A 25,396-nucleotide genomic window follows, 5' to 3' on the forward strand; every position below is an offset into this window, starting at 1 on the left:
GGGGTCAGCCATGGGGGAGCAGAGTGGAACACACACTAGGGGTAATGAGCATGGGCCACTCAAAGGGAAGAGGAGCTATGCATCCCCTCAGAGCTGAGAACCAAAGTGTGCATCCAGAAACTTACAAAAGTGGTACTGGGGCCCTGGGGCATGAGGGGCCTCCAACATAGAAGGCCTCTGAGAGTGAGTGACCTGCACCTGCTCCCTGGGGAGGCAGCATGGCAGAGAGGTTTGTGTAGAGGAAAAGACCAGGATGGAGAACCTAACTCTGCCATTCACTTACCAGGTGCCTCCAGGCCATGGAGGGTCACTCTCTCTGTGTCTTTGGTCTCCCTCCCTCCCTTACTCCCTCCTTTGCTCCTTTCCCCCTCCCTCCCCACTTTAATTGAGTGCCTTCTCTCACAGACCACGTGCTGTGTCCTGTACTTTACTTTCCTTATCTCATTTAGCCTTATATCACCATGTCATGGAAGTGTCTTCCTACAGATATTTGGTCCTGTACAGATATTAAGAGTGCCAGTTTGGAGCCAGGCACAGTGAGGCAGGTCTGTAATCCTAGAGGTTCAGGAGGCTGAGGCAGTAAGATCGCAAGTTCAAAGCCAGCCTCAGCAACAGTGAGGCACTAAGCAACCCAGTGAGATCCTATCTCTAAATAAAATACAAATACAAAATAGGGCTGGGGATGTGGCTCAGAGGTCAAGTGCCCCTGAGTTCAATCCCTGGTAGCCCCCCTCCACCTTCAAAAATTTGGTAGCTTTATACCTGTGGCAGCTGTTCTCCCTGGCATTGGAGGAGGAAGACTGGAAAGCAGTCTAGACACAGCAGCTGTCTCATGGCTCTTGTAGGACAGTCAAACTCTAGACACTTTAGGCAGAAGGGCCTGCAGCCCTGGTCAGCCCCCAGGACTGTCAAAGCATTAACCAATGCGGTCTGGATTGCTTTCAGAGGCTCCACAAGGAGCTGCCCCTCAGCCTGGAGGAACTGGAAGATGTGTTCGATGCCCTGGATGCTGATGGAAATGGCTTTCTGACCCCGGAGGAGTTCACCACTGGATTTAGTAAGTTTAGATAGGTACTAGGAGTCCCAGGACTCACCCCAGGTGAGTCTGTCTAATGCTACATAAAGTGCATTTCTTTCCCCTCTAGGTCTGCAGACCATTCAGTACGGGCTTTCCTATCCTCATCTCAGGGGTGCAGAGCTCAAGGCTGCCAGACTCTAGATGACTGGGGGCCTCTTTCACATGCCCACATCAACTGCTTACACCACTACCCATCCAGTGTCCCTGCCCAGGCCCCTCCCACTGAGAATGGCAAGGGGAATGGAGGGGAGCTCTGGAAAGCTTAGCATAAAGAGGGAGCTGTGATGAGAGTCTCAGCCCCTCTTTTTCTGCCTTGATATACAAAAAAAAAAAAAAGTGAAAAGGAAAAGAAATGGGACTACTATATGGATTATTTCAATTTGAGGGTGGCTGAGTTTCAGATGGGTTGAGGGATACCAGCCATCAGAGAAATTCCTAGAGCATTTGAATAGACCAGTCCTTCTCAAAATAACCAGCAAGAAGGAGAATTGAGATCCACAAAAAGAATAATGAACCCAGACACATTATCAGATCAGAAAAACCAACCAGCAACATTTCTATTATATCCAGTGTGAGTGTGCAGAGTAACACACACCTGTGAAGGGGAGCAGGGCTAGGGAGGATGACAGGAATGATGCTCTGGACCACGGATCTTCAGGCTGCTGGAGAGCAATAGAGGGAAAGATATTTTTGTTTAAAGTAAAAATCAACAAACAAATGTGTTCTAAACCAGACTGTAGAGGATTGAGAACCACAAAGGAGTCCTCCCACCCGTCAGGCATCTGCCTTTCCCAGGGTCTGGCATCAAGAAGAATCTTATGGACACAAGACACAAAGTCTGGGGCATTATGCCCACAGATCTTTGCTATCAGAGGTTTTCCCTTTTGTTTCTCTCAAATGAACTTCAAATGACTCCTGGCAACAGAGAAAGCCAAGCTCTTCCTGGGTGAGGATTGTCTAATTGAGATGCTTGTCCCCTGTACCCCCAGGTCACTTCTTCTTCAGCCAGAATAATCCAGGTCAGGAGGATGCAGGTGAACAGGTGGCCCAGCTCCAAGAGGAGAAGGTGTACCAGTTCCGAGGGGATGAAGATTTGGGCAACATGGACCAAGATGAGGAAGCTGATCAGTTCCAGAGGTTGATGGACAAACTAGGAGCCCAAAAAGTTTTGGAAGAGTAAGTGGGAATGGCGACCTGGGATGGAGCCCAGCCTAGGAGGAATTTGTTCATCTGCTCCAATAATAATTCGTATTTGCTAAGCCTGCAGTGACAGTCCCCATGGTTGACCAGTGAGGTTCCCTGCTTCTTACATCCTGCCCTTTGACAGTCAGATCTGTCTCCACATTATATTTTTTTAAAATTTGGCAAATATTCCTATTCTCCTTTTCTCCTGCCCTCTCCACTTTTCCCTTCCTGCTGTACATTATCATCACAAATCTTGGGTCTGCCTCATCCTCCAAGGGGTGCTCCCACATCAGAGGTCCAGGCCAGGCCTTAGGGTTCACACTGACTCTTCTCTAATGCTTCCTGTTGACGTCAGCTCACCAGTATTCCTACTTTCAATGGAGCCAACCCTGGGTCTCCAGGTCTACGGTGCACTTCAGCCACTGGCTGGGTGAGTGCCTGGCAAAGGCCTCTCACGGGGAGGCAGAGGCCTCTGCATGCTGTATCCCAGAGCAAATCAAATTTTGTCAGGAAGACCAGGTGGGAAATTAACCAGTTTCATTAGTCCACCATCTGGATCATCATCAGCTCAACTGAAAAAAATTAGAGGGCTGGAACTTCAAATAATACAATACCCTAATTTTGATTTGTATTCTACAAAGTAATTTTGAATGAGGAAACACATGGACTTAAGCCCTGACATTCAAAGTAAAATAAAAATATGATAAAATAAGACACAATTTGATAAGATAAAATAATAAAATGTGTGATTCAGCTGAGAGAAACCAAAGAGTGGGCCTGAAGATTATGTAAACACCATGGCCCTTTCCCTGTGGCCTTTATCCCTTCCATTTTTGGCTTCTAGGTCTGGGGTTGGGTGGGTTTCCTGCAGGCTGGGAAAAGCGTAATGATTAGAGCTGGTATTTCCTGAGCTTGGGAAGAAAAGGGACCATGGTAGAAAAGGGAGCAAGAGATAAGGGCCCTGTACATACTACATAGGCCAGAGCTCTGTGAAATTTTTTGTGAACAGATTGGTGGACTGTGTTGGAGGTGAGAAAGGATGGCTGAGGTGTGCCAGGTGGGAGGGGAACAGCATTGGCCTAGGAGGGAGCCTCCTAGGAAGCCCTGGACAGGAAGTAAAACTTGACAGCAGCAGCAGGGGCAGGAGCAGCAGCCCAGAAGTGGCTGCCAGGGGTTAGGCCAGTGGAAGATGGAGGGGGCAGGGGGAGTGCAGGGCACAGGTGGTTGTGGGGAAGCTCACTAGTCAAACGTCTGATTCAGGTTCCCCTAGGACAAGAGACCAGAGGCCATAGCCAGGGACCCTGTGAAGCCTCTCCTGGAGGAGGGGCAGGAGAGCGCAGTGCAGGTGAGCTGAGCCAAGGCTCTGTCATGAAAGAAAGGGGCCTCCCCACCTGCTCTTCACCTCCAGGACAGCTGCTTTCCTAGGGGGACTGTCAAGTCAGAATTCACCTGATGTTACTCTGGGGACCTATGCCACAGGCCTGAGCAGAAGTGAGCTAAAATGAGATATTCCAGAAGAGAGAAGGCACTGGGAAAGTTTCAAGAGTAGTCTGTGAAAAATTGGTGCTGACCAGCACAGTCCATCCTCACTGAGGGAAGTGCTGCAGCATGACAGAAATGATCGTGACTGGGAGACCCCTGAGAGGAAGTAGAGGAGGCTGTGAAGACTTCAACGGTATCCAAAAGTTCTGCTTGGATATCCAAAGGCATCATGGTTTCTGTGTTGTCCCGGAAGCAGAGAGATAGATTTATTCATCTCCCAGGACCCTTCTGGTCTGCAGGCCTATATCTCTCCATGAGGGCAGCCTCAGTGTGTCCAGAGGTGCCCCAATTTCCTTGGCAGTCCGATTGGCCCAGTGATTTGTGGGCTTTGGCTTATTTTTCCTCAAAAGTCAGAAAATATGGTATGGCCATTAAAAAGAATTTCAAAGACCACTGGAAGAGTGGCCAGTGGGTCTGCAAATCTCATTGGCATTTTTAGTCCAGTTGTCTGCTCTCCCAGGCTCCATAGGAACGTGGAAGATGTGAACAGATGACCTAGGCTAGCAAGGTGGACCTTCATTTTATAATGCTTGTACTTCACGAAGGGGGGGCCTAATCCATTTAGGCTGCTATTAACAAACACCCATGGATGCGTGCCTTCTGGATAACAGAGGTTGATTCTCTCATGGTTCTGGAGACTAGGGCGTCCAAAATCAAGGTGCCAACAGATTTGATATCTGGTAAGATCCCTTTTCCTGGTTCATAGATAGCTGTCTTCTCCCTATGTCTTCCCATAGTGAAAAAGAAATAAACTCAGGCCCCTTTCATTAGGGCACTAATCTTATTCATGAGGATTCTGCCTATGTGACCTAATCACCTCCACAAAACCTCACCTTCTAATAACATCACTTAGGGTTAGGATGTCAGCATATGAAATTTGGAGGCTCACAATCATTCATACCCCAGTGGGGTTCAATCTTCCACAAGGATGGAAGGTCATCAGGGTGTCTCTCTGAGATCCTTTGTCTCTGAATCCTTTGTGCCATCTACATTTTGCCTATACAATGAAGTAGACATCCACGACATGGTTTATATGGAGAAAATGGAATTCTGGGAAGCAGAGAGACTCCTTACCTCCCCTCCTCTTGTCTCCTGGACTCCTTCATATCATCTGGTACAGAGCCAGGTTTATAATAGATGATAAATATTCAAGCATGAGATTGAATGTGGTATAACTAAGGGTAGTTTGTAACCCTGAAGGTGACACTGAAACCCAGGGCTGGGTTTGGGCAGAAGTTGGATGTATACCAACAGGACAGCACCACCCCATGCCTCTGCCACACACCCTTGTTGGATGGATGAGTGCACGGATAGATGGGTGGGTGGGTGGATGGGTGCATGCATGATGGCTGGCTGGCTGGCTGGCTGGTCTCAGTAAGTAGGCAGATGTTTGGATGGAACGGAAGCAAGAAATAATGGTAGTGAAAAAGCATGGGATGGAGGGAGGAAGGGAGCAGAGAGATGAACAGACACTAACCAGAGGTGGGTTTATTTCTCAGAGGGCCTCTTCTCTGCTGGGTGCAGAGAATTATACCTGTTCCCCAAGAACATTTCTAACATGGCCCAATCGAAATATCACTTCTGAGGAAAGTTTCTGAAACATAGCGCTTGTTACATAGGCCCAAAGGATTTTATTCTTTGTCCTGAAGGGACATAGTCATAACTGCCCTAGAATCATATTGGTTTTGTAACTCAGCGGGGGGCAAATCAGATTTATGTTTGACTTATTTCAATCATCGGCCATAGATTTTTTGGTCCAGAGCGGGAGAGCAGGGCCCAGGAATGTGGCTCCTCTCCTCGTCCTCCCTTTGATGATCAGTGTGGCCCCACGAGTCTTTGCTGCTGTGCTGGGTGGGCTCAGGCTCCAGCAGGCCCATTTCTGGAGGGTGCTTCTGTGCCTGTCACTCTGCGTCTCATCTCTCCGACTGCCTCCACGTCTCCCAGCCGTCCACTTGTCTTTCCCTCTGTGAGTCCACATCCTTCAGACTTCTCCTTCCCTTTTATTCGCCTGCCAGTCACTCACATGCCACAGGGCCCCAGAGGGGTGCTGCCTATTCTCTTCCCTTCCCCACAGTGACAACTGCATTCTACCATCCATCAGATGGTATGTCTTTACCTCTCAGTGGTGGAGACCATTCTTCCTGGAAGTGACAAGCTTGTTCCTTTAGCTCCTGAGCGTTTTCCTTACCTTCACTGGCTCCCAGCCACCTCGCTTCTCCCTGGCATTTTGAGGTGCTGAGTACATTGCTGCCTGTGCTCACACCTCTAGCCCACTGTGGCAGACACAGAGAGTGGAAGCAGCAGAGCGAGGTAGGAAAGGAGCCCATCACTGGAGTCATGTCCACCCAGAGCATGTCCCCGACTCCATCGTCTATGAAGTGATCATAGCACACTGTACCTCTCTCTGTTTCCGCATCTGTAAATGGGAATGATGGCAGCATCTGCTTCCCAGGCTTCCCATGAGGATAACATGAGCCGATGTGCAAAAGCACCTTGCATATAGCAAGCACTCAATAAATGTTAGCTACTATCATTCATTTATTTTTAATTGGTGCACTCTAGTTGGATATAAAACTGGAATGCATTGTGATATGATCATACTTGCACATAGCGTAATTGTATCAACTTTACTCCCTAGTTGTTTTTACTGTTTTATTTTATTTTATTTGAATTTTTGGTACTGGAGATTGAACTCAGGGGTGCTTAACCACCGAGCCACAGTCCTAACTCTTTATATTTTTTATTTTGAGCAGGGTCTCGCTTAGTTGCTCGGAGCCTTGCTAAATTGCTGAGGGTGGCTTTGAACTTGCAATCTTCCTGCCTCAGCCTCTGGTGCAGCTCTCTTACTCTCATTTTTATGATGATGGTGGTGATGTCGTCTCCAGCTGTCCACTTCCTTTCTGGGAACCACTGCATTTCCTGCAGAGCCTCATTTCTCCACTCCCACCTTAATGTCCTTCCTTCTCTTGCAGCGAAGATGACGTGAAGCAACTCTGGCTGCAGCTGAAGAAGGACGAACCTCACTTACTGTCCAACTTTGAAGATTTTCTAACCAGAATCATCTCCCAACTCCAAGAAGCCCATGAGGAGAAGATTGAACTGGAATATGCCCTTAGAAGGTGGGTACCCAGTCTCAACCACTCTCTGTGCTCTCTGTGCCTGTGTGTAGAAACCAGAAACATAAAGAGCACTTTCAGTTTTCCATGGAACCTTGTGTGATGCCTCCTTATCACTGTCTGGGTGGAGTAGGGGTGTCTTCCATCGCATATCTACTTTTAAGCCCTGGCTCATATTTACTTAGTACTAACCATACACTCTGAGTCTCACAACCCTTTTGAGCTAGGGACCATCTACTGGTATCCACATTTTACAGAAGAGGACTTTGAGACACAGAAATGTTAAGTAACATGCCCCAGAATGCAGTTTCTAAGTGATAGAGCCAGGTGGCCTATCTGGCATTCTGGGCCCCTCCCCACTCTGAATTGGCCCTCCCTCTGTAGAGGCAGCACATCTATATGGTGGCCTAATGAATTTGCCTCTCCTGACTTCTCCCCTGTCCTCGCTGCTCTCTCTGCCTCCACGGCTTCTCCAGGAGACAGGAGACAGGGGCATGAGGTCCATCATGAGAACTGACATGTGGTCACGGGCACTGTGTTTATTCAATCACTGTAGACGTGAACTCACATTTGGGAAGCATGGGATTGAATGTGGTATAACTAAGGGTGGTTTGTAACCCTGAAGGTGAAGCTGAAACCCAGGGCTGGGTTTGGGCAGAGGTTGGATGTATACCCACAGGACAGCACCACCCCATGCCTCTGCCGCACACCCCTGTCCTGCTCCAGGGGTCTGCTCGTATTCTGTAGGAATCTATTCCCAACAAGTCCACAGCTATGTGAATCTACAGACCACCTGCTCACTGTGCAGATCCCTCCCTACAAAGTTTGCTCCTGTGTGGAGGGATTTTAGAGTCTATGCTGAAATAGCCCTAAAGGAAGCACACCCAATCAAAAAGAATAGATGACCATAAGCTTCCATCTACCTATCACCCTGAGCCCCAGCTCCTTTTCATCCTGGGCCTTCCCGATGTAACTCCCAAAATAGCTCACTGGGATAGATACAAATCTGGGGGGGAAAGAGTCCACATTCTGGGAGAGTTGAGGCCTGTAGTGCTAAAGGATGCACAATGGCTGGAGGACTGTTAAGAGAATCCTGGGGAGAGGTGGCCAAGGCTCAGAAAGAAGGGAAGATCTGAGGGAGGCACTTGTATGTAATTTTTACATCATTAAACCATGGTATCAGACAGACTTGAGTGAGAATCTTGGTTCTGCCACTTACTAGCTGTGCAATTTAGGCCAAGTTACTTATCCTCTCTGAATCTCAGTTTCCTTATCTGTCAGATAGGGATGGTCAGAGTTGTGAGCATTAAATGTGATCATATGTGTGAGTATTTGGAACAGTGCTTGCATACAAGTAATTGATGCATGTCAAAAGAATAATTATTGTCTTAAATTAGTATCTTTGTCAGTATTAGAGGATTTGTCTGCCTGAAGCAGGGAGTTTGGGTCTTGATATAATCAGAGGTGAAGTTTAAAGGAGCTTTTATCCTTCTAGACAACATGGTGTCGAGGCTGGCTACACCAAGTGTGGTACATGGACCAGCAGCACTGGGCATCACTTGAAATACCTTAGGGATGCACAGAATATTGGGCTTCACCCCAGCCACACTGAATCTGCATTGTAACAAGATATCCAGGTGCTTTGTGTGTAGATTTGAGATATGGGGGGGGCTGGAAATCAGAAGATCTGAATCAGGGATGGCAAAGCAACCCACTAGCTCTGTGATCTTGCTCAAATCTCTTGGCCGCTCTGAGCCTCAGTTTTTTAATCTATAAAGTGAGGGAGCTGGATCAGTTTCTACCCACCTCACCCCATCCCTCTGACCTGGAGGAGCCACTGCAAAGTCAGACAGCCCTTCCAGAGGGGGGTACTCTTTGTGTACCTAGAGAGAGCAACTGAGTCTGAATGGGTAGGCAATTACCCAGATCGCAGCCTAGAATCTCATCGCAGGCCTCCTCTGCTGGCCTGCTCTCCTGCAGAGAGAGACAAATGCCACCGACACGCTGGAGAGCCTCTTAGCCCTGACATCCATCTTCAAGTGGCCTCTATAAGTGCTTTTGCCCTAATTTAATAATTGCTTTAAAAGTTCTTGAGATGAAAGTCAAGGCCACTCTTGGCTGTGTGTACAAAACCATCTCAGCCAAAGCTTCCAGTCCCTCCATGCCAGCTACCCCTGCCTGAGGTCAGCTGATCAAGTCCAGCTCTGGCAAGACTGGGGACTCACTGGGGTCTCTGACAGCCTCATTCTGGAGGTATTCTCTGGCACAGAACCAAAGAATTGCAGGTAGTAGTGAGCAGAGCACTGACCTAGGCAGGAGGAGGACCTGGAGCTCTTCGTAAACCACCAGCTTGGTGACCTCAGGCATCATGCTTTACCTGTCTGTGCATTAATTTCCTTGTTGGCAACATAGGTGAAGGAGATTGGTGTTTTTCAGACTCACTAGATGAGTCTGAAAATGATGAGATGGTGACTCACTAGAAGAGATACATTTCACTTTGCAATCCTCATATACTCCTATGTAGGTATAGCTGAAACCAAAGTTCTATGAGATGGTACTCACCCTTATTACATGTGACACTGAGGTTTTTATATTAGAGTCTTTTTTATTCAATTAAAAAAAATAAGGTCTGTCCCACATTGCTGGTAGACCAGACCATCTCTAAAGTACCAGATGATCTATAACTTCTGCAGCTCAGAATGGTACTAGACCCAGGTCCAGCTGCTCATTGCTGGAAAGCCAGTACTCTGGAGATGAGTGTTGGTGGGAAGGAGATCAGTTTTATTCAAGGTCCAGCATCTTGAACAATGGGGGAGCTATTGCCTCAGAGCCCCTTCTCAGGGAATTCAGGGGTCACCAAGGGCTTTTATAAGGAAGGAAAGGAGGATCAGGGGACAAAGTTATAGCAGGGGACAAAGGACAAGCAAGCTTCCTGCTGCCCAGGGTCCTGATCATCCAGGGTTTGTGTCTCTTTCTTCCCCCCATCTGACCACACTACAAGAGACCTTTGCCCCCTGGAACTATTTACAAACATATTGCACTTCTGCAAGCTAAATATTGCATCAGTTTATATGTTTTGTGTTAGTTAATTCGCAGAATTCAAGAATAAGGAGGAGTGTTGCCCATTCTGGTGTTCTCTGAAGGCCCCAGATGTTCTGGGCTCTGTACATCTGGAAGAAAGATTGTTTAACATTTGACAGAGATGTCACTCAAGTGTGACTTTTCTCTAGAATTTAGAATGCCAGGCAAAGGGAAGGGAGACAACCCTGTCTAGGACAACTCCCAAAGGGCCACCACTGTTACAACAAGTCAAACAAGAAACCAGGACATCTCCATGGAGTATAAAATATTTAAATGGGATTCTTTGCAGATAACCCAGGGTGAGGTTGAGTGATTCTGAGACATCTTTTAGAAAGTGAGTTTGATGGTTTGGACTGGTTTGGGGGAGGGGCAAGTCCAGGCTTTAGAGAAGGAAGTGGGAGGAAGTGCTAGGAAAGGCCTGATTCAAGATGGGAGTCCAGCGGAGTCCCAGCAACAGCCATCCCAGTGAGCTGTCAGAATGTCTCGCAGGCTCTGCCACAGACTCACCTTTGCTTTTCAGCACAGGTCTGACATTTAACTCCATCTGGAAGGTGCCATAGATGATGGAGATGAGTGTAAGTCATAGCTGCTGTGTGTCCCTCCCAGGGCTGGAGTCAGAGGGGAACACAATCTGATCCACATGTTATCAGTACTTGGCATTTAATAAGCGCTTACACTGTGCCAGGCTCTGAGGTAGGCAGATAGAGCCCAGAGTCCTTACCCTTGAAGAGTTCATGATCACACTAACTAGGCAGAGCTTACACCAAATTCTGCACAAAGCTGACCAGAAAGTTCCCACCTGGAAACATTAGTGTTGCCCTTGGCGACGAGAGCCTCTGCTGCCTCTCTTTTTGCAAACCACACACTTTGTTTTTTCTTCTCATGGGGCACAGAGAAAATGAGACTGATTTCTTGGGTATGCAGGAGGTACACTCCCTGACCCCAGATCCCCAGGCTGGGCCATAACCCTCAGGGGTGCAGTGTTGCTTCAGTGAGTAAAAGAGTCCACTCCTCTTTGCAGTCGCTCTCAGGTCCCAGGAGGATTGGAGATGCTGTTGGGGTAATTGTGTTAAGGCTCCAGTAGATTCTCGTGCTTCCATTAAAAGAACCAGATAAAGGCATAGATATAACAGGAACAAACTCTTTATTGGGACCTCTTGCTCAAGCAGGGAGAGACGGACCCAGAGAATGCCAAGCTGGCCAAAGGACAAAGGAGAGAGCTAATTTTACCCAAGTAGAAAGGGTGGAAGGGGTAGGCTAGAGTGTTGTTAATTGGGTTTAAGTGCTTTTCAAAAGGTGTTTTTCTTTTCTGGGGCCAGCACTTCAGCCTTGAGGGAGTGGGAGTCATTAATTCTCCTGGTGCCAAAGTTCCGTCTCTCATATCGACGCTGCTTCCTGCATCCACCTCTTTGCTCTGTGAGAAGGAAGAGTTGCTGTAGCTGTTAGAGAACACATCGGTGGGGAGTGTTGAAAACACAAATCATTCGAGTAACAAGTTAAGTGTCCTGCTTCCGTGACTCCTCAACAGTGTCATCCTTTAGGTTGTTTGTTCTTGACGGTGTCAGGCTTTAATGACACACCTGGTTTCTGAGACCTTGAAGACTGTTTGAGAGTGAGTAGGTGGGGAAGGTCGTGTCTTGCTCTGAATAGCTAACACGCCTGGAGCCAGGGCAGGAGAGCAGGGAAGAGCAGCTCTCACGCCTTTAAGTGCCAAGGAGCCAGGAGTGAAGGCCCAGGAGTGCATCTGCCCTTTTCAGTGGGTAAGCAGTGACTGACAGCCTCATTCCCCCTTCAGAGTTTTTACTCTTAATTGTAAGTGGTGCTGCTTTTATGGGCTTCCTGATGGTCTTGTATGTGTACTTAGGAAAGCTCCTGACAGCAGGTGTGAGAGACCCAACCTCAGAGTGTGTTGACTGGCACATGGTCAGAAATAACCAGAACTCACCTCACCTTATTACTGGAGATTTTTCACTGCATATTGAAAATAAGAGGAGGAGACAAGTATGAGAACATCTAATCTCCCACCTCCTTGTCTTTTAGGGCAGTGGTTGTGGAAATCTCAGATTTGTGTCAGAATCCAGGTACAGTGTTTGGCTCTGATGCGTGTCCACTTGGAAGTAGCTACAGGCCCGTGGGGTAAGGTAGAGAACAAAGTCTAATGCAAAACTGGGGACTGAAGACTAGTGTATCCACTAAACTTGAGGACTAAGATCTTTTCCAGCTATTGCAACTGAATTCCCAGTGCAGAAATTCAGAGAACTGTACATTTTAGTATGATGGTTATAGGGAGTTTAGACATAAGGAAGAACTTCCAGCCATCACAATTAGGAAGGTCTTTGTCATGGAAAGCATGATTTACATTTACCTTTTCTGGAAAAAAAAAAAAAAAGCTTAAAATCTCTAGGGTACATAGAATGCTGCTATGTGGAGCATCAAAAGTTTCAGATCTTTGCCAGAATCACTTAGGGATACTGGGGGTCCCACCCCAAGGGGTCCCAATTTACTTGTTCTTCCGTGGGAGTTTAAAGTCTGCATTTTTAAAACATTGAGGTAAGGATAAATTACACTGTGTCTGGGGAGTGCTTTGAGCTCTCTGAAGGAAAGTGCTTTCTAGATCAAAGGCCAGCCACAGGCTGAACTGTCAGCCTTGCTCAGGCTCAATCTTCCGTAGCTTAGTGGCCTGGGGATACCACACTGACTGCCTGTTTCCTGTCATTGGAAGGTCATGCTTGGCCTCAATGAACTTGGCAATAACTCCTGTTCCCTCCTTGGAATCAGTGCTTTATCTGCCCAGTCTTACCTGGTCCAGCTGAATCAGGCCACAGACAGTCTCTTGGAAGCTCAGAGACCCTTAAATCGCAGCCTTTCTCAGCCACTGTCCAGGCACTTTCTATCTAGAGTGATTTCCCTAGGCTCCAGGAGGGTAACAGACAAGGAGGAAATATGTCCTGCAGCCTGACAGGCAGCTGAACTATAATAGCTGGCACCCCAGCCTCTAAGAATTGGTATTCTGTGGTGTGGAGCTCTGGGGATGTGAGAATATTTGCAGGGAGGGATGTCACCATGTCCTTGGTCTTGCCTCCAGATAGAGCAGCCAATTAAGCATCGTAAATACAGCAGATGGCCCTTTTATTCTGTAGGGTTCTCAGACCTGTGCAAGGCCTCACCTGCGTGGCTTTTTTGTATTAGCTTGCTTTGGAATTACCTGAGGACACTTTTATTTTAAAAGGTTGATCCTGAGGCCCTTCCCTGGGGAGTCTAAATCTGCATGTGTCAGGAAGTAGGCCCAGGAATGGGTATCATAGTGACATCCAAGGTGATTCTAATCAGACAGGCTGCAGACCATGCTTCAGGACATACTGCTCTGGCCTGTTCTTCCAGAGGTATCAGCCTGCAGAAGGTAAACCCCGGGGTGCTCTTCCAATCTGTCATTTTAGTCCTGTTTATAGGATAAAGATAAAGAGTTCTTGATGAGGAATCTCAATGAGGTGATGACTTAATCCAACACATGCATTTTATGGGTATATTATTATCCAAGGCAGAAGTACACTGTGAACCAGGCCCTGTGAACAAATTGAGGGGTGAGGCCTGTTTGTGCTCTGTGCACACCACGGGCATGATTTGTAAACCTGACTAATGAAAAATGGTTTGTTTTATAGGATGGGAGAAAGCCGCAAAGTTAGTTTATATCAGACAGCAGAATCTAATTAGGAAGAAACCATCCATCTTGAAAATCCAATTGGCAACTTCACAGCCTTTGCAGAATTTTCTACAAACTCTGTGGTTTCCTTTCATTCATCTGTAGTGTGTGTGTGTGTGTGTGTGTGTGTGTGTGTGTGTGTGTGTGTGTGTGTGTGAGATAGAGAGAGAGGGACAGAGAAAAACAGATAAGTGATACAGAGTCATAGATTGCTTTCAGAGGAACGCAAAAATCCTAAAAACAGGATTTCTCTGTTCACTGTCCATAGACTGAAGCTTCCTGAAGAAGGCAGCAGGGGGCAGTGGTGAGGCCGAGTCCCAACTTGCCATTCTCATCCCAAAGCTGGCTGAGGCAGATCTGCTTCCACTTTCTCCTTGAGAGTTCCACAGCCCAGGGTCCTCTGTTCTTGGCTGGCATGATCTTGCCCCTCTTCATCCCAGGCAGTGCAGTTGGTCAGCCACGTGCCTTGCTCTGTTCAGGCTCTTTCTCCAACTGACAGATTCCAGATGGAATTGGGGACACTGACAATCCTAAATGCAAATGTATGGAGTTGTCAGTTTTATACCTTTGGATTCTTAGGAAAACACTGGGATGCTATGGATGGAATTGCTATGGATGGAATCATGGGACCTGGAGTCAAGACCTGGGTGTTCTCCCGGCTCTGGCCCTTGGTGATTTGATCACTTCACTGTTTGACCCTCCTTCATATGCAAAAAAAAAAAAAAGAAAAAAGCTGGGGGGCGGGCGTTGGAGATATATGAGCTTTAGAAGCTCACCATCTATGATAGAGAGGAATGGATCCCCCTGCCTTTGCATTTGTCTCTTGCCAATCTTTACAAAGCAGGAACCACACTGATCAAACAACTGCCCACCCCCAAAGAGACACATGACATTAGAATTACAGCCATCCAAAGCCAGAGGCCACATCTGAAACTCTGCCTTGGGTTCAAGCTCCTGAAATGTGTAGAGAAAGCCACCTCTTCCTTCTGAGATCAAGGTTACCCCATTTATTTAGGAAAGAAAGAATTAATTTTTTCTTGGAATGATCTACAGCAGGTGGCCCTTCTATTCTATAGGGTTCTCAGACCTGGGAAGGCCTCAACTGCATGGCTCTTTGTATTAGCTCGCTTTGGAATTACCTAGAACCCAGGAGAGGACTGGATAACTTCCTGAGACCTTCTGAACTCCCAACAGATTTTATTTATAAGTGAAGGCAAGGGAGAAAAGAAACAGGAACAAAATATTTTGACCAACTAGTATTCTGTAGCAGGAAGGCCTTGGCCCGCTGCAGGAGCTGGAGCCCTGGTGGTGTTGAGTACTAATAATCCTCAGTGTGCAAAACACTTTGTGAAAGTTAATTAATTTTCACAGTTCCTGTGGGAGGCTGGCAAGGTGAGCTATTGCTAACTGCATCTCACCTTCCAGTTCTTTGCAAATGATCTTTAAAGGCCTCTCAGAATCTAAGTCTTTTATTTACATTATGGAATCATGATTTCTCCAACCCTATTTCCTTCTCTCGCATTCCCTCCTCAGCTCCCCAGTAACCCCCCTGCCCCCCACACACTCATGGTCAGCCTACAGAGATGAACGTTTACAAGAGCTTGACATTCCCAGGTGACATTTTATCCTCTGAATTGGACCCAGGATTCTGCCCTAGTTTCAGATCTGTCACTCCTTGTGACATTGTCAGTATAAAACTGTTATTCCTTTCTCTCACCTGTTGAAAATCTCTTTTTTCTGACTCAGCATTTCTTATCTTTTTCCCTAAGAACCCCACCATCCTCCCCTCTACCATCAGAACAGGGGGATCTCTCCACTTCCTTCCAGCCAGGTTCTGAGGTCACAAGATTACTGTCAGCCAGAACCCAGGCAAGCACCTGTCTTGATGGTGTGTGACTTCTGCCCATCCCTTCCTTCCCTGTTGCACTGGACTTGGTGTTCCAAGATGCTAGATGCCTGGTGTGCAGGCACCATAACTTAAGTCTGCACTGTCTTATTGAGTGATACTTTAAGGAGGAGTTAATCAACACTTTAGGTGGTGATGTATCAATCTCTTCTTTCCATTTTCAGTCTCCTTGACCTTGGGTTTTCCACCCCTGTGTCTTCTGTCTGCTGATGCCACACCACTCCTGCACACATTTCTTCATGTCATGTGTGCCAAACTAATGCAGGATTCTCTCCAATTTATATTTTCTCCTTGGGTTGACATCTAAAGGAGTAGTAGAGATTTCCAAATGGGGTTAAGAGGACTTTGAGAATCAGAGAACTTATTTAATTAGAATTTGTTAAGTGCATTTTATTACCTATTGGGCTGGACACTTCCATATTAATTATCTTCCTTAATTTTCACAAATTCTTTCTAAAGCAGATATTATCATCTGAATTTTTAGATATATAGAACCTTGGTTTACTGAGATAATGCATCTTGTCCAAGATTAGAAGGATTTTAAATGTCAGAACCAGGATTTGAACCCAGGTCTTCTAATTCTGGGTCTAATGAACTCTGAAGCAACTGTGTCAGCAAAGGGTTCTGATCTAAACTGCTATGGAAGGTGCTATAGGAACTATTCAGCCATCATGGGACAGAAAAAACAAAGGAGGACAGAAATTAGTGCCTATGACTATTGCTAACTCTGGGTGGCTACTTCTCTGCATACTTGGCTTTCTCTCTTACTGAGAACACATGTCTCTTTCACTCCCTTTTCTTTTTTTTTTTTTAAAGAGAGAGTGAGAGAGGGGGACAGAGAGAGAGAGAATTTTTTTTAACATTTATTTATTTTTTCTTAGTTCTCAGCGGACACAACATCTTTGTTGGTATGTGGTGCTGCTGAGGATCGAACCCGGGCCGCACGCATGCTAGGCGAGCACGCTACCACTTGAGCCACATCCCAGCCCCTCACTCCCTTTTCTTAATACCTCTTCTGTGTCTCTCCCTCCTCATATAATTAAAAATGACTGGGATCAGATACCAAAGATTGGGATAATTAGACACTGGTAGCTCAGGAGTTGGAGTGAGTATTTGGTGAGAATGGCTAATAGAAGACAGGTTGACAGTTATGCCAGGCATTATTAATTGATAGTACAGATAGCTGTTCTACAGTTTGTTGTCCTTGTATTATTCGATATTTTCACCAAAGTATGGATAAGGGAAAATAAGGGAGAATGTTTTATAGTAATAAAAAAAAATCCCATCCAAATAGAAAATGCAACATATATAAATCTTTATGCACCAAATGACATAGAAGCAACATGCATAGGCAGAAACTTTTAGAAAAACAAAGAAAATCTGATGAAAACAAGACTTTGAAAGACTTTAACAAACATCTCAGATTTGACACATTAGCCAGGCAAAACACTCAGGATATGAAGAATTTAAAACCATCAAAACAGTAAGCTTAAGAAATGAATATAGAATTGCATGCCTTACAAATAGAATTTGTATTTTTCTGACAGAATTTATTAAAAAATTGATTATGTTTTTAGCTACAGAAGAAAAGTCAATAGATTTCAAAGTGTAAATACCTTACCAGAATATTGTCTGACTATGAAACTAGAAACCAATAGTTTGTACATTTTAAAAAACACTCTTCTAAATAATTCTTGGATAAATTAAATTATAAAAACCATACATTACTTAGTGTACATTCTGAGTGTAAGCCAAATTTGCAATATCAAAACTGGGAAGGCCATTGAGCATACTGAATGGCCAGTTGGGATCCATTTATATAATGACAAGCTGTAAAAATGGACAGACACTAGTGAACATGAAATCTAACAGAAATGCATTTGAGACCATCCTCCATGTCCAGAAAGCTAACAGCAGGAGTACACGTGGAGGAGATATGATGCAGCATCACCATCTGTAAAACAAAACAGTCACATGGGTGTAAGATTTAGAGGTTTTAGTTGACAAACTGGTTAAGCATTCATCAGCTTTGACATGCTACCAAGAAAAGTCAATTTGATTTTAGGCTTCATGGGTAGATATGTGCCATCTAGAACAAGAGAGACAATTGCCAGCTCTAATCAGACTCATGCACTGGGCATTCAGTGTGGGTTCCATGGCTCAGCGAAGATGATTAGAGCCCATTCAGAGAAGAGCGAAGGCAATGATGTAGAGACTTAAAAAAAAAAAAATCTGAGACACAGTTGGAGGAAGTAGTAAGTTTGGCCTGAACCCAAGGCAGCTCCTTGAAGTCTTGATGCTTTTCTCAAACATATGAAGCACTGTTATGCAGAAGAGGGGTAAGGTCATGAGAAGGCAGATTTCTATGATCCAGAATATTCCAAAGACAAAAGGAGTGCATGAAGAGATAGCAAGTTCCTTATTGCTGGAGGTGTTCTTACCAAGTTGGGTAAATTCTTGATTGTGGCAAGGATTTTAACACTGGAAAAGAGAGGTGGTTGGACCTTGCAAAACTCCCAACCCTGAAATTATTCAATTCCCCTAGAATACGGTATTCCCTCAATATGGCCCCTGAACTTCTGAGTCTGGTACCCCAAATTGCTAATTAAGCAGAGTCCAACATTAACATTTTTCACACATGAAGGTTTGAGAGTATATGACTGATAGAGATAGTCTGAACCCAAGTGAAACCTGAAGAATTTGGGAATACTGAAAATTAAACATCTGGTAATCAAATGAAGACGTTCAACAGGAGTTCAAACAAGGGTTTGGCGAGGGTCAGAAGGATGGGAGCAATCCTCCTGGAGAAGACTACAAAGTCTGTGCTGGTAGGCATTAGGTAACATGAGTGGTTTTAGAAATTGTGGTACAAAGATTATCTATGATATATATAAATAAGCAAACATGATGGTTCTCTCTCCTTTGATGCAGGATGTGGCATGCCTGGTTGGAACACTGCGTGCCAGGTGTGCAGATCCTTTCAGAGTGTCTCTAACCACTGCTGCTTTCACAGCCCCTGCGGAGCTCCCTGCTGACACAGGCTTGTGCTCTGCAGTTCCAGCTCACATGCAACCTACGTCTCTAATGCATTGCTCTGACAAGAGCTTTTATTGACCGAGCTTTTTCTTCATTTTCTGAGTGCCCCTGAGCCTTTCCAAACCCAGCAACCCTGTTATCCTTGAAACTAAGACCTTCTTCCTCTCAGAGAGCACTGTTCCCTTGCCCTCCTCAGCTCATAATAATAATCACAAGAATAAATAACCCTGTACGTTTATTTAGGATGTGGTGTTTCTGACCACTGCACATCCACTTTACTGTTTGTCCTTACAATGTCAGGAGGAATGCAGGGTAGGTGCTACCTTCGATGGCAAGAGGTCAGAGCACTAGCCCAAGGTCACGTGGAGGAAATGAGCCAGTTCTAAAATCAGAGATTAGGATCTGGGACTTGTGACTGACCTCTGAGTTGGCTCAGTGACGCAGTTGGTTGGAGTAGCACCTTCATGTTCCATGTTCCTGGGACTGACATGTTCTAACCCAGGCTTGTCATGATGTCATTTAAGCCTGCAGAGTTTCCCAGGAGACTGGTATTTCCAAAGGCTTGGTTCCACATTTGAGTCTGGCTGAGCCCAGGATCACCAATGCCCACATAGAATCCCAGGGTTCCTTGCTGTAGAGAGGCTTTGTGAGCAAGGGCTGGCAGTAGACACCATTTAGAGACTCTATCTGCTTTCCCTCCATTTGTCTATAATGGTTTGTAAAATAATTTAATTCATGACAAGCAAACTGGCATGTGAACATGAAAATCAGAGACAGTGTCAATTTAATCAAGTGAACCTCCAAGCAAAATTAATAGAAGACTTTTAATGATATCATAGAATTAATGTCCTGCATGGTTATTAGGCATAAATGGTAAACAGTTTACATGAATGTCTGTAATTAGCATTGCTTTAGCAGAGCCAAATCAATTTTTAAGTTGCTCTCATCTCACCTTATTAGTTCTCCAATATTTATATAGTGAAATCACTAGATAAAATTTTCCTTAATACCCTTTGCTACCTAGCATCTGAATTTCTTCAATCATGGAAGAGAGTTCCAGGGACCAAAAGAAAATCATCTTGCTTTTCAAAAGTTTCTTCAAACTGTATCTGTTTCCTACTCTAAAATGTTTCTATTCAATAGATGGGCTTTTTCTTCTTACTTTCCCTCCAGGATTTCCTTTTTAATTGTCATGAGTTAGCTGAAGCAAATGTAACAATCTTGAACACCTGTCATTTACCAAGAAGAGGTGTCTTACTCTTAGCCAAAAGATACTTGTTACATCAGGGATAACAAACACATTCATAAAGACAGGGTCTCAGTTCATGGAGGTCCTGGAGGACGTCCATCTTTGCCGAGCATACCCAAAGGCCATTGAGGTACAATTTCTGAATGTCAAGTCTCTAGTTTTGAGGGTACAGCCAAGAATGGCTACTCAGAGGTTGGTGCTCTGTTTTGAATGACCTTGACTATGGAGACTCACACCAGGGGTTCTGAAGAGCTGGAAGAATGCCAGTCAAAATGGCACCATGTTCATTTCTGAGTCTGTGCATGTGGTGCAAATGTACCCTCTACTGGCAGTAAGAGAAGAGGGGACAGAATTGGTCTGTGATAAAGCCTAGGACACAGGGAAGGTCTAGCTCTGGATTAAAGTCCCAAGTGGACAGCCATCATTTTTTGTTCAGAAATCTTCCTAGTACTTCTTAGAACTGGGAACTAGGGCCATTTTCTCAATTATTGAAATCTCTTGGATTGGGGCAGAGTGGGCTTGCCATCATTAGCATTGATAATGGCAGATGACAAACTTTGGGATGTGTCTGTGCATGTGTGTTACACATTCAAAATAGGCCTTAAGAGCTATGACGTCAGCCTGTTCATGGAACCAGGAGTTCTCTTGATAGGAGGGGAGAGGTCGGGGAGTAGAGGCCCAAGAGAGGTGTATTACTTCCTGGTCAGAGAAAAGGTATAAAATGTAAGTACTTGGATTTTTTGATGCTTCTTATGATAACTTCTAGTTTCAGGCCAAATGGTGACGTTGGGTCCTTCCTGTTTTAATTTGTAAGAGCATTAGAAGGAGAGCCTATTGTTAGGAGAGAAAGGGGAACCAAAAAAAAAAAAAAAATCATCCCTGACCTGCAAACCTCATCCCCACAGCTTTGTCTTTTTCTGTAGAAGCAGAGTTCCCAGGCGCTCACTTTCTGTCCTGGGGGCTCTTCAGAGCAGGGAGAGGATGGCAAGAGTGAAAGTAGGCATGAGGACATGGCGTTATCATCACCAGCCTTTAATCCATTATCATACAAGAATTATGGATCTCACAAACTTACACACACAATTTCAGGGAGAGTCTTCTGACAGAGCAGTGTCAGATAGTGCTGATGTAGACAGGTAGAGAAAGCATCCAAACTGGAAATGAGGTAAACCAAGACCGTGAACAGGAGAGAAGCCCACACAATGTAACTTCATACTGTCCCCAAGTACAGGGATCAGCAGAAGGAGTCATGGTGAGTTTGGCAAAGGCTGGGGCCTTGAAATAAAGCAGAATACAGGGAAGATGGGTCCAAGGAAGCTTCACTGAGAAGCATCTGGATCAGCTGGGAGTGGTGCCTGGGAGATGCAAGGAGGAGAGGTCCCATGACATCTACCAGCAGTCAGAGTAGGTCCAGCTGGGCCTTGGTGGTCTGCATACCTGTTAGGTCAACTGATCCCAAGGGACTGATCCTGCAGCCATGGCTGACCTGATCTGTCAGTCACCCCCACCACCCACAGCTCTTGGAATTATCACTGTGGGATAGGGGATCTCGGAGCAGACCCCATCATACTCTCCTTTTGCCACCTCTGTAGGAAAATCGCTGCTTATGATGAAGAGATCCAGCATCTCTATGAGGAGATGGAACAACAAATCAAAAGCGAGAGGGAGCAGTTTCTCCTGAAAGTGAGTTGTCCACTCCCTGGGCTTAGCCAAGTTGACATATTCACCACCCCTGAATGTAAGATTGCAATACTCCTATTGGTAATGCTACTTTCTCCATTTTATTTTTCCCTAAGGCATTTGTCACCTTTGAACATGACATATAATGTAGTTGTTTATTTTTATTGACTGTTGTCTATCTCCCTCACGTGTAAACTCCACAAAGCAGGAATCTTTTATCTTTTACTTACTAATGTCTCCTCATTTCTTAGGTGATGCTTAGAACATAGTAGGTACTCAACAGATATTTGTTGAGTCAATGAATGAATGGGCTAGTGGATGGATGGATGGATGGATGGATGGATGGATGGATGGATGGATAGGTGAAGGGATGGATGACAGGGCATACTTTACCAGCTGAAGTAGCCTGGAGATTGGGTTTGACATTGGCTGGCCCCTAGACCTATGTAGCAGACTCACTCAAATACACCAGTCCATTTTACTCCATGCTCCAACAGGATGGCCTTTGGAAATTAGACTGCTCATTCTTTTCCCTTAGACACCTAGAAAATGTAATAGTCAAGGAAAAAACCTCAGATACCATGGGAGAAAATGTGAAGCTCACATCCCTTGTTCCTAGTCTGACACATACTTGGATCTTACCAAGTCCTGCTGTTTATCTTGGGAGGTCAGGACTGGTGAAGCTTTCCCTTACAGAGCTCAGCAAGGTCTTTTTGGAATATGTTCATTAAAAAAAAAAAAGAAAAGCTGAGGGCTGGGGATGCAGCTCAGTGCTATAGAGTGCTTGCCTAGCATGCACAAGGCCCTGGGTTTGATCCACCGCACTGAAAAAGAAAAGAAAAAGAAAAGCTGTGGAATAACAGCCTTCACTGCTTCTCAGCACTGAGCCTGGGCTGTTGTCCCAACCCCTTCCCTTGGACCAATTTCTAATTTTATGCTGCTTCAAATTATCCACACCATTACTCCACTTATTATCACAGATGTCATTCAAACTGAGAGAAATTGGAATGCTTCTCAGAAAAATCCAGCCATGTTCTCCAACCATAGCCCCTGGAGGCTTGTCAATGTGTTTGGACCACCCTGATTTTCTTTTAGAGCTTGGAAACCTCTGGCTGTCCCCAGTTGTTGAATGTGCGTAAGCACTGCTCACACCCTTCCATCAACAAATCTAAAATAGTCTCTGCAACAGCAACTTCCCCTGGCCCCTGTGATAGAAGAACCAACTCTTCATCCCAAATGACATGATATATAGAGGGGACAAGCTCTGCAGGCATTTTGCCCCCTCTACCTGGTCCATGCCTACAGGCTGAATGCATGTTTCAGACGCTAATGGTGGGCCTTGCGAGGAGGTTGGGAGTGGACAGAGGTCAGAGGAGAAATTCAGGAACAAATTAGGACCATTTAGGATCTGGCTATGATGCCATGCCCTTCTCTCTGTCCCCTTCTCTCTTCTTAAATCCGAATACCCAGAAACCTCAATTCCCATGAACATGGGAACTCTTATGATGTCTTTGTGCTATTAAGCATTTAGATACTTGAACTTCTGCCGGGCCACAGAGTGAGGATACTGATATCACAGTTTATGACATTGTGGACAACCCTCTAACCAGGTTTGGATCCTGGCTCTACACTTTCCATTGGGTTTAATCAGAATGAAAGTTAGTTTTTGATCACTTGTACCTCCAACTCCAGACTGAGAGTAGCATGAGCATTTTTGTTTTTACTCCGTGAGCAGAGAAACGATGATCCAGAAGAATGATACAATTTAATCGGGAGATTCAAAGGCTAAAGCCAAGTCTCCTGAGGTCCCACTCAGGGCGCTTCCACTAGACCTGGCTCTGTTGAGAGTGTCAGGCATCCCCACACACTTTCCTGTCTATCCCATAGCCAGCTCCCTTTACACCTGAATCATTAGGCCCTCAGTATTTTCTGAGTGGGGGAGTCCAATCTAAGGCTGGAGGGGAGGGGTTTCTGAGCTCAGAGGCAGAGATATCACAAGCAGCAGGGCCTGGGAGACTCACTCACAATGGAAAATAGTGAGGACTCAGACTCTCAAGAAGAAGTGTTTGGAGAGTGAGGATAAGGTAAAGTGACCCAATGGCAGTGCCCCATGTGGAAAAGAATCTCCAAATTGGAAGGGATTTTTGAGACCATCTACCTCCCCCTTCTACCCACGATTTACAGATGAGGAAAGAGAGACCCAAGATTTCAGTGAGGCCCCTATTCTTCCTGTCCAGTATTCTACCACTAATTGACACTGGGTCAATTTGGGGGGGGTAGAGGAAAAGTGGTGGTGCATGGGTATGGGACATGGTCACACTTGGTGACACTTCACATAGTGCCTCACTGAGCTCTTGTGCTTTCTCTGTCTCATGGGTCCTTACCTATAGGGCAGGCAGGTCACCAAAGCCCTGGAATGTGGGGGAAGGGCCTCAAAGTACAAAGGGGCCGGTGGCCTGTCCTGCTGAAGAGTAGTTTCAAGAAGAAGGACAAGTCTACAACCCAGGTGCACTGTGTGCCCCATGCATCCCCTCTACCCTATTTGGCAGGACACGGAGAGGTTCCAGGCCCGCAGTCAGGAGCTGGAAAAGAAGCTAATTGCTAAGGAGCAGGAGCTGGAAAGACTCAACCAGAAGCAGAAAAGGGTATGTTTTGCCAGTGTCCTCAGAGTATCAGGATCTTTCTTCCACCCTTGTTGCTGGCTCTAGCTCGCTTTCCCTGCCATTCACTTATGAACTTTTAAATTTAATCCAAGAAGAACCATATGAATGTACAAGGTAGCATTTAAAGTCACAGGGAAAGCCTTGCTGATCCCAGGTAAAGCCTTTACTTCTCCAATGCCAGGTGTTTAATTTGAAAATATCACTAAGAATTCCCAGAGGAAATACAGACATTTTCATGTAGTCATGCCCAGGGGCCACGAGAATGCCAAAACTTGAACTTATTTGGAAAAGGGCTTCAGACAATTTGCTCCCCTCCAGGATGCCTATGGACATCTCTGGCTTGAAAAGGCTCTTCAAAGTTGTGTGTCCCTTCCCTGCCTGCCCACACACCTGGGCAAAGTTCTTTAGGCTCCATAGCCCCCATCACTCTGCAGGATGGATGCAGGCACAGACACTCCTCTCTGACTGCCTGACCCTCCAGGAGGCAGACTAGATGGTGTGCTATTCAGGACAGTGTCATTGTGGCTGGGGACACCTGGCTCACAGCCCCAGGAAGACTGATTGCCTAGGAGAGCCTCAGTGGCCTGCTTTCTAAAGTAAGGGCTTATGGAGGAGAGAGGCTAGGATGCCTCTGGCCTCCTGTTCATTTTGCCTGGTTCTGGAAGGAATCCAGCCCTGGAAAGACCCAGACACTTTGCTTCCCTGCAAATAGAACTATTTTTAGCAACACATTAAAATAAGCTTAAAGCCACCCCTGCTAAGGCTGGGGACTGTGGCTGCTGCCCAGCTTTGAACTTGGGTTTCGTTCTTTCTGCAGCCAGATGATGTTCACTCCAGGAACTGCTAGTCCCCTTGCCAGTCCCTGTCCACAGCAGCACTTGCTTCTCCTACTCTTCTGCCTCCCCCACCACAACACATTACATCTTAGCAATTAGATTTATTCCTCAAATGAATGATTGCCACTCGATTTAATTACTGCATGCTTGCCTGATTACACAGGAGCCTCTTGAGTGTTGCACAAAATTCCTTATTGTTGCTTCCTCCTCCCTTTACTGGCCACATTCATTAAACGGAATTTATTGATAGATTCGCCTTGGTTGGCCAATTCCTCTGGTGAGAGGGTTGGAAGTCCTGCAAAGCATCATTCCTAGCTGAGCGAA

At 45.7% G+C, this 25,396-nt stretch overlaps 1 protein-coding gene across 3 annotated transcripts in view; it reads left to right on the top strand.

Annotated features, from left to right (window-relative positions):
- The window catches only part of Cracr2a (calcium release activated channel regulator 2A), a 91,156-nt gene that overhangs the window by 23,255 nt on the left and 42,505 nt on the right, over positions 1–25,396 (top strand). For all 3 annotated transcript variants that reach the window (XM_021732199.3, XM_040281096.2, XM_040281098.2), the window contains exons 3-7: positions 946–1,057; positions 2,068–2,254; positions 6,778–6,924; positions 21,486–21,576; positions 24,123–24,218. In XM_021732199.3, the coding sequence (XP_021587874.1) occupies positions 946–1,057; positions 2,068–2,254; positions 6,778–6,924; positions 21,486–21,576; positions 24,123–24,218 (633 nt within the window). The remainder of the gene's footprint in view (positions 1–945; positions 1,058–2,067; positions 2,255–6,777; positions 6,925–21,485; positions 21,577–24,122; positions 24,219–25,396) is intronic.

Source organism: Ictidomys tridecemlineatus, chromosome 6 (genome assembly GCF_052094955.1).
Source record: "Ictidomys tridecemlineatus isolate mIctTri1 chromosome 6, mIctTri1.hap1, whole genome shotgun sequence".
NCBI lineage: Eukaryota > Metazoa > Chordata > Mammalia > Rodentia > Sciuridae > Ictidomys > Ictidomys tridecemlineatus.